We start from the raw sequence: 12,312 nt of genomic DNA, 5'->3' as shown, positions 1-12,312 counted from the left end.
GAACGTTCTAGAGTCAAGAAGGCACAATGAAGAGAGAACTGATCTTTCAGGGTAGAAAACTCACTGGACCCCTTCCCGAATCAGTCATGTGATCTATCCATGCAAAACAAGGAGGTTCCTGTGATATGAAAACTCGTGACAAAGCCTACAAGGGATTTTTACAACATTCTTTTTTCTATAATTTCCCACAAAAGGGGATCCAGAAAAAGCCACATCCCTTAATTTTCCCCTGGAACCTGCAAATACTATGAGGAATTAGTTAGGAGATGCGGCCTTTGGGGCAGACAGAGGAAGCGTGCATGTTCAGGGCTGAGCAGAAAGGAAGCAGCTGGTGTAGTGAAGACTCACTGGCCTGTAGCCCTCAGGAGGAGGTTTGTGTTTGAGGCTGAAGCACTGTGGGTGGATTATTATAACCTTGCCTACAGTAGTAAACTGTGGCGTCTTCAGCCTGGAAGTTGCTGATGGTGAAAGTGAAGTTTGTCCCAGACCCACTGCCACTGAACCGGTCAGGGACCCCAGAATCCCGGTTTTGATGCACCAGAGATGAGTCGCTTCGGACCCTCTCCTGGTTTCTGCTGGTACCAGGCTAAGTAGCTGCTCACACTCTGGCTGGCCTTGCAGTTGATGGTGACCGTTTCTCCTTGAGACATAGCCAGAGAGGCTGGAGACTGGGTCATCACAATGTCCCCATTGGCACCTGTAATCACAGTGGACAATTACTATTCAGACATATATACACACACATTTAAATATACTATTTATACCACAACATTTAGTGATATTACATATCAGCACATAATTGGCTTCATTTTGAAAATAACAATCATTTCCCACGATGTCTTAAAATCATTTTTCAGCTCTACAAAGAAACTATTTTAGAGGGATTGAAGCACTTTTAATTTCTCACCAGAGGCCCACAGCAACAGGGACATGAGGACTAGAGACTGTGGCACCATCTTGCTGCCCCTGCCTGCCTGATGCAGATAAGGTCACATTGCAAAGGCCCCATTTATAATATCTGAGCAGCCAGCCCGGGTGTGGAGGGGCATTCAGTGAACTGAATGCAAATTTCATGGGCAGTGATTTGTAAAACCAACCAATAGACATTAAGAGCCAAAAATATTTTCACAGAAAGTGTAATTTTATCACTAGAAAAGACACAGTAATGACTTAGAAGCTGTAAAATCAACTTACCCAAACAAATAAACCTGTTGCAACTCAGTGTATTCCAACTTATGGAGACCCCATGTGGTACAGAGTAGAACTGCTCCATAGGGTTTTCTTGCCTGTATTCTTTACAGAAGCAGATTGTCAGACTTTTCTTCTGTGGCACCACTAGTTGGGTTCCAACTGCTAACCTTCAGGTTGGCAGCCCGTCACAAACTGCTTGAAGCACCGTGATCTAAAGAATGGCTTCTGTTCTAACTCACGAACAGTTTCAAATGGGTTAAGATTCCGTAAATGATGGACTAGTTTCCTCAAATCAACAGTTTTGAGAAATAATTAAAAATGCTAGAAAAAAATAACAAGGGAAATGGAAGAATATGGAAAATTTCTGCCTCAATTTTTCATAAAAAATTATACCTAGAAAATGAGCTCCAAAGATACTTTTATCCTGAAGGATGCTTGAAAGATACTGCAAACACTTGAGATAGGATTCCAGGACTATGCCTGGAATGCCAGGACTATGCCAGAGAAATGGAAGACAGGTCCAGAATTTACTCTTGTGGAAAGTCCTCAGGGACTCTATTAAGTAGGGTCCGGGAGAGCTCGAATCTCAAAGTAAGCGTGAACCAAAGAGAAAGTGGAATCTATCATGCCCACCATGGCTAGGAAGTGATAATAAGGCTCTAGATTCATTGTGGAAATAGACAGGAAAAAAAAAAAAAATACAGGATTGCATTTTGAAGTTGTGATTAAACATGAACACTTCAAGGAGTTTCATTCCAGGCCTTGGTGTGCCTGGAACTCTTCAATCTTGAAGTTCTTTAAGGTAGCCCAACTGGTAGGGCCAACAAATGGAAGCCCCTCTGGAAGAGGGCGCATCCATCATAAAGCTTCCGGAAACCTCACAAATAATTTTTCAAGGGCCAATATCACCAAGAATTCAGAGACTCTTGACATCCAAGAACAAAACATAACTAGTATAGCCTTGCGTACTAAAAGCATAGAGGATTTGAAGGTCTTACTGATGAAGATCAAAAACTACAGCCTTCAGAATGGATTACAACTCACATAAAGAAAACAAAAATCTTCACAACTGCACCAATAAGTAACATTATATTAAATGGAGAAAATACTGAAGTTATCAAGGATTTCATTTTAATTGAATCCACAATCAATGCTCCCAGAAGCAGCAGTCAAGAAATCAAACAATGTATTGATTTGGACAAATCAACACCCTTTAAGGTGTTGAAAAGCAAACATGTCACTAGGAGCTATTGCAGTTAACCAAAAGGTCGGCAGTTTGAATGTACCAGAAGCTCTGTGGAAACCCTATTGGGCAGTTCTACTCTGTTCTATAGGGTTGCTATGAGTCAAAATCAACTGGACGGTAATTTTTTTTTTTTTGTCACTAGGAGGACTAAGGTTAGCCTGACCAAGCCATGGTATCTTTAATCACCTCATATGCATGCAAAAGCTGGCCAATGAATGTAGTTGCTGTTGTTAGGTGCAGTCAAGTTGGTTCCAACTTATAGCAACCCTATGTAGCACAGAACGAAAATAGCGCCCAGTCCTGTGCCATCCTTATAATCATTGCTATGCTTGAGCCCATTGTTGAAGCCGCTGTGTCAATCCATCTTGTTGAAGGCCTTCCTCTTTTCCACTGACCCTGTAGTTTAACAACCATGATGTCCTTGTCCAGGGACTGATCCCTCCTGAGAACATGTCCGAAGTATGTAAGACACAGTCTCATCATCCTTGCTTCTAAGGAGCATTCTAGTTGTACTTCTTCCAAGACAGATTTGTTCATTCTTTTGGTAGTCCATGAACTCTTCAATATTCTTCAGCAATGACACAAATCAAAGGCTTCAATTGTTCTTTGGTCTTCCTTTTTCATGTCCAGCTTTCACATGCATGTGATGAGATTGAAAATACCACAGCTTGGGTCAGGCGCACCTTTGACTTCAAGGCGACATCTTTGTTTTCAACACTTTACAGACGTCCTTTGCAGCAGAGTTGCCCAATGCAATGCATCTTTGGATTTCTTGACAGCTGCTTTCATGGGTGTTGATTGTGGATCCAAGTAAAATGAAATCCTTGACAACTTCAGTCTTCTCTCTGTTTATCATGATGTGGTTTATTGGTGTAGTAGTGAGGATTTTTGTTTTCTTAATGTTGAGGTGTAATACATACTGAAGGCTGTGGTCTTAGGTCTTCATCAGTAAGTGCTCTAAGTCCTCTTCACTTTCAGCAAGCAAGGTTGTGTCATCTCCATAATACAGGTTGTTCATGAGCCTTCCTTCAACCTTGAGGCCATGCTTTTCTTCATATAGTCCAGCTTCTCAGATTATTTGCTCAACATACAGATTGAATAGGTATGGTGAAAAAATACATCCCTGACACACAACTCTCCTGACTTTAAACCACTCAGTATTCCCTTGTTCTGTCCGAACAACTGCCTCTTGATCTATGTGCAGGTTCCTGATGACCACAGTTAAGTGTCATGGAATTCCCATTCTTTGCAGTGTTATCCATAATTTGTCATTATCCACACAGTCAAATGCTTTTGCACAGTCAACAAAACACGGGTAAACATCTTTCTGGTATTCACTGCCAGGACCCACCTGACCTCAGCACTGACATCCCTGGTTCCACATCCTCTTCTGAATGCAGCCTGAGTTCCTGGCTGTTACCTGTCGATATACTACTGCTGCAGCTGCTTTTGAATGATCTTCAGCAACATTTTGCTTGTGCGTGATATTAATGATATTTTTTGATAATTTCCTCATTCTGTTGGATCAGCTTTCTTGGGAATAGGCATAAATGTGGCTCTCTTCCAGGCAGTAGGTCAGGTAGCTGTCTTGCAAATTTCTTGGCATAGAGGAGTGAGCACTTCCAGCACTGCATCCATTTGTTGAAACATCTCACTTGATATTCTGTCAATTCCTGGAGCCTTGTTTATCACCAATGCCTTCAGTGCAGCTTGGACTTCTTCCTTTAGCACCACTGGTTCCTGATCATACCCTACCTCTTGAAATGGCTGAACGCCAATGAATAAGAAAGACCAAAGAAGAATTGATGCTTTTAAATTATGGTGTTGAGTATACCATGAACAAACAGAAGAATGAACCTATCTGTTTTGGAGCCAGAATGGCCCTGGCCAATGATTCCAGGTCTCCTGGGCCCTAGCTCAATAGGGTCCCTGAGGACTTTCCACAAGTGTGAATTCTGGGCCTGTCTTCCATTTCTCTGGCATAGCCTTGACAATCCAAGCACAGTCCTTGAATCGTATCTCAAGGGTTTTCAGTGACTTTTAAGTATCCTTCAGGATGGCAAGACTTCATCTCTCTTACTTTGGACATTTTATTAGGAAGGACCAGTTCCTGGAGAAGGACGTCATTCTTGGTAAAGCAGAGGGTCAGCAAAAATAGAAAGACCCTAAATGAGATGGATTGACACAATGGCTACAAAAATGAGCTTGAAGACAGCAAAGATTTTGAGAATAGCGTAGGACCAGGGAGTGTTTTGTCCTGTTGTACTTATGGCACCTAACAACAATAACAGGATATGAATACAAATGTGATGCAACAGAAGTAACAACAAAAAAAGGAGTTCTATTCACACTTCAGATTTGGGCATTATAGGAGTTTTTTGTAAAGAAATAAATGAGGAACGACAGGAAACTAAAACAGGGACACTTCAGATCTGAAAAACAACCAATTGAATTTCTAGATATTAGAAATGGAATTACCAAAGTTTTAAAAGTTGGAAGTCAGTGGAAGAAAGACTTCCACTCGTAGGCTACATGCAATAACAAGGACAAAGTTTACCCTCACACATGAGACAACCAAAAAAAGAATTAATTAATAAAACTTACATATAACGGTTAACACCCTCAGCTCCTAGGCTATCAAAAGTGATCTCAAAAACAGAAAAAAACAAACAAACGAGCAAACAAAATGCCTGGCAATCGACTTCTGAAAAATCAGCCTTTGAAAACACTGTGGTCACAGTACTACTCGGACACAGGTGGGGTCACCATAAGTCAGAATCTACTCAACTGCAGACAATTTTTATTCTTATAAAAGAAGACTGTCAGGCCTTTCTACCGAGGCCTAATGTGTGAATTCGAACTGCTAATTTTCTCTGTAAGAGTTCCAGCCTGAAACAGTTGTTCCACATCTCTAGATAAATCTTAGTTTTGGGCAGAGAACACAAGGTGAAAGGTGGCCATGACTGCCATATTTAAAAAGGAAGTTAGAAGGGAGCACCCTACAAGATTTTCTACCACAACCTTGTGCCCTAAGACGTCACCATCATGCTCCCTGTGTCTTGGCGTAAAGGCCTCCTTGCCAGCACCCCACCTGGGCTAAGCCCTGCTGACCTGAGCCTCATAGAGGAGCCTTTTCTGGAGGGTGGAACCTGAGCAATATCACACGAGAGAAAAGCTGCAGGATGGTGACACCATCCAGACCCTCAGGCTCCTCCTCTGCTCTGTTCCAGGGGAGAGGATATGTGGAATCCTAGAGACGGAGTTTTCTCTCCAGAGTAATCCTTCCATTTCCATCTACAATTTTAAAATGAGATATGAAATAAGTGCTGCAGCAACACAGTCCCATCCACCTATCGCAGATATAGATTCTTTTGGTTTGGTTGTTTCTTCTATCCCTGATTGCCCAGCATCTCTGCATCATACCCCTGTGCCTGTCATTACAGGCTTCTGCCAGCAGATGGCGAAGACACAGGCACCAGAACCCCTGGCTGTCTCCCTGGGAGAGAGTCTCCATCAGCTGAAGGGCCAGTCAGAGTCTTCTCTAAAATGACCTGAGACACCACTTAACTGGGAAGACTCCTAAGGTCCTCATTTACCACACTTCCACCAATGTTGATAGTGTGTCCACCCACTTCACTGGCAGTGGATCTGAGGCCAACTTCACTCCTGCTATCAGCACCATCAGATCAAAGATAGTACAACAAACTGCTGTGTTCCAAAATCAAGATATCCTCTCATAATAATGTGACCCCAGATATAAACCTCTTACCAGGGCAGAAGTGGGGGGAGGGTCCCACTTACTAGACACTGTCACAGGGATTGCTGTGGTTTATTCGTTTTGATCATGCAAAAAAGTTGGCATGAAATAGTCAGAAAATCAGCAGCTGAGCCTTCTCTGGCTCCAAAAGAGAGCAGGCCTCCTGCCCTTCCGGCTCACTTGCTTCAAATCTGCTCTCAGCCCTCACCCTGGGTGTCACTAGGTGGTCATTTGCAGTCCCATCTGACCCTCTCTAACCTGTGTCAACCCTGACTCCCAAGCGCCTTTACTGCTGCCCTGAACAGCACCTCCTCTCTAGGCCAAAGGCAAGAGCCACTATCCCCTGAGCATTCTTGTCCCTGTTTCCCCACTCAAGTTTATGTCAGAGAAAACATCTCCGGAATAAAAATACTAGAACCCTGCTTGTCTTTTGTATAAAAGCAACGCAAGTTATTTTACCCCAAATACATTAAAAAAAAAAAAAAATTCCTAGTATAAAACTGAGGAACAGAAAACAAGGTCCTTCAATCATAAGAAAAATTAAAAAACGGAGTGTGTCCTTTTTTTTTTTTTGTATTTTCTAAGACAAAATTTTACTTTTTTCTTAAAAGAATATTTGAACAAATCTGTTTTGGCTTTCTCTGTACCCTCATATTCCCATTTCCCTACTTCTTGTGTATAGCTGCCATTGAGTTCACATTCAATTCATAAAACCACTGTAAATTCCAATCTTCTCCTTTATTATAATGCCCTCACCCAAACGAAGAATGCCATGGCCCCTCCCTCATTCCATCACATTCATCTTGCAAAACCTAAACCCTGGAAAAAACTCCACCCTCCACACTCCTGCATCCATATTCGTAATGTGGCTGGAGAAAAACACATAATTATTCTGTTTAATCTCACCATAAATTTATGCACACTACCTCAGGACAGCTCTTAGTCCTGCCTCACAATCCTACCTCATTTACCTGGTTCATTCAGTCTCCACCCTTTGTCTTTTCTTTTCTCTTCAAGTTTTAACACCTACTTCTCATCCTGCCTTTCAGCAAATGACCTCATTTCCTGTGTCTTGGACGAGCTTCCACTAGCTCCTCTCATGCATCTTCTGATCCACAGGTGTCTACACCCCCATGTACTGCCTTCCTTCCTTCCTTCCTATTACTGTACAGGAGCAGACAGCCCTCCTACCTGAGGCCAGGCCCTCTGCTCCTATACCCCTGTCCCTCCAAGGGCATCTTGGCATTCCTCACCTCTCTTTTCTGAGTTATCCATGTTCCCCTCACTTTAGCATCATTTCTGTCAGCATGAAACATCATTTTTAAAAACTCTGCTGATTTCACATCCCCCTCCAGTTATGTCCTGTTTCACTCATTGAAAGACGTCTATGTAGTCACCAAACCGAGACCATCTCTTTTCATACTCCCCAAATTATGCAATCTCCACAATTCTTTCTACCACCAGGGCCATATTTTGCATGTGCTGATCTTCTTTATTTCCAGCTTTCTCATTCCAAACACCATCCTGATTGCATATTCAATCAATTTCAGGCCACAGAACTTGGTAAAAATCTTCTACTTCTTCATCTTTGGCCTTAGTGGTTGGTGGGTAAATTTGAATACTACCTGTATTAACTGGTCTTATTTGTGGGCCTGTAGATGTTATTCTAGCACTGTGAGCCTTGTACTTCAGGATAGATTTTGAAATGTTCTTGTTGATGATAAGTGCAATGCCATTCCCTTCAAGTTCTCCTTCCCTGCATAGTAGGCCATATGATTTTCCGACTCAAAACGACCAATACCAGTCCATTTCAGCTGACTAATATCTAGGATATTGATCTATTTCAAGTTTGACAATTTCTCATTTTCTAAGACTCTTACTTCATACATTCCACATTTCAATTATTATTGGATGTTTTCAGCTGTTTCTTCTCATTTTGAGCCAAGCCACATCACCACACCAGTGTCCCGAAAGCTTGATTCCATGTATGTCATTAAGGTCAACTCTAAGGAGGCAGCTCTTCCCCAGTCGTCTTTTGAGTGTCTTCCAGCCTGAGGGGCTCATCTTCTGGCACTGTAACAGACATTGTTCTCCTGCTATTAATAAGGCTTTCCTGGCTGATTATTTCAGAAGCAGACCACCAGGTCCTTCTTCCTAGTTTGTCTTAGTCTGGAAGCTCAGCTGAAATCTGTCCACTGTGGTGACCCTCCTGGTATTTGTATATCAGCAGCATAGCTACCAGCATCACAGCAATACCCAAGCCCCCACAGTATGACAAACTGACAGACATGAATTCTGTACCTAATTTCTGGAAATTTTTTTTTCCAGAAATGGAGTGCCCTGCTTTTAGTTTTTGTGCCTTGCATGATATATAAAGTTTATCATTTATTTGTCTAAATAAACTCACACAGCTCCCAAATCTAAAGCGTGAAGAGAATGCCTTTGTTCTCTGTTATTTCAGTTGCATCACCTTCATATTCATATCCCAGTTATCTCATGTTCTTGGGTGTTAAGGATCTCTGACTTCTTGGTGGTATCAGTCTTTGAAAAATTATTTGTGAGGTGTCCTGAGGATTTACGATGGGTGTGCCCTCTTCCAGAGCAGCTTCCACTTGTTGGACCTATCTACTGGGCTTTCTTAAACTAATTTCCAGGTTGGAGAGTTCCAGAATCACCTAAGCCATGCACACCTGGAGTGCAATTCCTTGGAAAGTTGACTTTCAGACACAACTTCCCAAGGAAATCTTGCTTATATTTTCCTGTCCATTTCCACAATGACCCTAGAGCCCTTCGATCATTTCCTAGGAGCTGTGGGAAGGATAGGGTCACTTTCTTTGCTTCACACTGACTTTGGGATTACAGCCCTCCCCCTTGGCTCTAGTGCAACATAGGGTCTCTCAGGACTCTCCACATGGGTAACTTCTGGGCCTGTCTTCCATTTCCCTGGATCTTACATACCCTAGAATTAAATCTTTAGTGTATGCAGTGACCTTAAACTGTCCTTCAGGATAAAAAGTGGCTATAGACCTCAGACATTTTCTGGCCATAAATTTTTTTCAAAAAGTGAGCCAAAAGTTCTCCACTCTCATCTAGTCTTTCTTTTATATATTTCTAGCATTTTGTATTATTTCACCAGGATTATAGATCTCAGGAAACTAGCCCATCATTTATGGACCTTGAGCCCATTTCAATTTTTTCTTTTTCCTAATTTCAAATAGAAACTCTTCTTCAGAGAAGCTAATGCTTGTAGTTTTAGAGCTTCTTAGTTGATATTAGAGTTTCTAAAAAAAAAAAAAAAAATTTGTCTTTTCTAGTTATTGGCTCTTGATTTACACTGGTTAGTTTCACAACCCACTGTCCATGTACTTTGCTTCCATGTTCAATGATGGCTTTGCGTAGTCCCTCCAAGCCCAGTCTGGCTGCTCATATTTTATAAAGAGAGGCTTTGCAATGTGAACTGATCTTTATCAGGTAGGTGAAGGCAGCAAGATGGTGTTACAGGCTTCTGTCCTCATATTCCTGTTGCTCTGGGTCTCTGGTGAGAGTTGAAAAGTGCTTCAATCCCTTTAGAGAAGTTTCTTTGTAGAGCTGAAAAATGATTTCAGGACGTAGTGGTAAATAATGGGTTAATGATGTGTGACACGTATTCCACTGAAATGCACATTTAAAATGGTGTATTTTAATGTGCCTAGGAAAAAGTGTGTGTATGCATGTATACTAATTGTTGTCTTTGATCGCAGGTGCCAGTGGGGACATCATGGTAACACAGTCTCCTGTCTCCTTGACTGTGTCTCCAGGAGGAAAAGTCACCATCAGTACAAGTCCAGCCAGACTGTGAGCAGCGTTTTAGCCTGGTGCCGGCAGGAAGCAGCACAGGCTCCTAAGCTGCTTATCTCCGTTGCATCCCACTAGGCATCTGAGATCCTTGACCGGCGTCATGGCAGTGGGTCTGGGGCAGACTTCACTCTCACCATCAGCAGCCTCCAGGCTGACGATGAGGTGGATTACTGCTGTTAGCAACATTATGGCCACCCTCTCACAGTGCTTCAGCCTGGAACACAGGCCTCCTCCCAGGGCTGGAGGTCTGTGAGTCTTCACTGCACCAGCTGCTTCCTTCCTCCACAGTCCTGAACACGCACACTTCCTCTATCTGCCCCAGAAGCCTCATCTCCCAGACATGGAGTTTTCTCTCCAGAGTGATCCTCCTATTCAGATAGGCCTAATTTTGAAATGAGATATGAAATAAATGCTACAAGCCAACCAGGCCTGTCCACTTGTCCCAGTTAGAGACCATTGGTTTGGTCTTCCTTCTCTCCCTGATTACACAGCGTCTTTGGATTATCCTCGTGTGTCTGATATTTTAGGTTCCAGAGGGGGCAGATCCTGCTGAGTAGGTGGCAGAATCTCTGCTGCCTCCGAGGAGAGACAGTCTCCCTAGCTGCAGGGTCAGTCAGGGTCTCATCTACACCGACTGGAAACACTACTTGCGTTGTGAGCATAAACCGGAGCAGGGACCGACGGGCCTCGTTTACCACACTTCCTCCACACATGCTGTTGGGATGCTGAACAGGCTTCTGTAGCACTTGCAGGTAAAGGCAGACTAGAAATCAGCCAGTGAAAACCCTGTGGATCACAACAATAATATTGTTCATTGAATTGTCATGAGTCATGGAGTCACAAGGTGGCAACTAACAGCAGGAAAGGACCATGATTTCCTTCAGTCGCTAAATTAAACTTGGGCACCCAAGGGATTAATGTAAAGAGGAATTGACAACTAATGGAAAAAAACATGGGAAAGCTGTCACATGTTTCTAGAGTAAAAGGGTTAATGAGCTAGAGTCTGGCCTTTGAACGAATGAGTGTCACTGAAGGAAATGGAGAGGAGAAAAGGGCAGTGAAATGGCAGCTTAGAGCAAGAAAACACCTTCATTGCCATTGACCAGGAAAGCTTTGTGGGAAAACAGGATCCATGGAAGGAAAAAATAAAAGAGCATTATTTTGTCCTCTGAGGGAGATGTTAAGTATGAAGGGCCCAAGTTTAATACTTGGTTAGGTCCAGAGTTGTGAGTGGTGATTGCATAGAAAGTAATAAGTCCAGGAAATCTAAGAATTAAAAAGAGAACATTTCAGAGGCAAGGAAGCACAGGGAAGAGAGAACTAACTGATCCATCAGGAGGAAAAACTCACCAGATGCCTCCCCAAATCAGCCATGTGATCTATCCTTGTGAAACAAGCAGGTTCTTGTGATATGAAAACTCCTGACAAAACTTACAAGAGATTTTTAGAGTTTTCTTTTTTCTATAATTTACCACAAAATGGGGTCCAGAAGAAGGCACATCCCTTAATTTTCCCTTGGAACCTGCAAATACTCCAAGGATTTCCTCAGGAGATGTGTTCCTTGGGGCAGACAGAGGAAGAGTGCATGTTGAGGGCTGAGCAGAAAGGAAGCAGCTGGTGCAGTGAAGACTCACTAGGCTGTAGCCCTCGGGAGGAGGTTTTTGTTCGAGGCTGAAGCACTGTGGGTGTTAGCACTATAATACAGCTGACAATAATAAACTGCGGTGTCTTCAGGCTGGAAGTTGCTGATGGTGAAAGTGAAGTCTGTCCCTGACCCACTGCCACTGAACCGGTCAGGGACCCCAGATGCCCGGTTCGTTGCGCTATAGATGAGTCGCTTAGGAGTCTGTCCTAGTTTCTGCTGGTACCAGTGTAAGTAGCTGCTCACACTCTGGCTGGCCTTGCAGTTGATGGTGACCGTTTCTCCTTGAGACTTAGCCAGAGAGGCTGGAGACTGGGTCACCACAATGTCCCCACTGGCACCTGCAATCAGAGTAGACAATTACCATTTATATGTATATACACACACTTTTTCACACACAGATTAAAATACACCACAACGTCTAGTGATATTACATATCAGCAAGTTATTGGTTCCATTTTACAAATAACTGTCATTTCCCACTCTATGTTAAAATCATTTTCCTACTCTAGAAAGATACTACTCTGGAGAGATTGAAACAGTTTTAATTTCTCACCAGAGGCCCAGAGCAACAGGGACGCGAGGACCAGAGTGTATGGCACCATCTTGCTGCCCCTGCCTGCCTGATGCAGATCAGCT

At 42.9% G+C, this 12,312-nt stretch overlaps 1 gene segment (V, D, J or C); it reads right to left on the bottom strand.

Moving 5' to 3' along the window:
- The window catches only part of LOC126060238 (immunoglobulin kappa variable 4-1-like), a 335,388-nt gene extending 323,076 nt beyond the window's left edge, over window positions 1-12,312 (bottom strand). The window contains 1 exon segment of the V gene segment in view: window positions 12,230-12,312. Within this exon segment, the coding sequence occupies window positions 12,230-12,278 (49 nt within the window).

This window comes from Elephas maximus, chromosome 17 (assembly GCF_024166365.1).
Source record: "Elephas maximus indicus isolate mEleMax1 chromosome 17, mEleMax1 primary haplotype, whole genome shotgun sequence".
Classification (NCBI taxonomy): domain Eukaryota; kingdom Metazoa; phylum Chordata; class Mammalia; order Proboscidea; family Elephantidae; genus Elephas; species Elephas maximus.
This window is presented reverse-complemented; position numbering and strand designations above follow the sequence as displayed.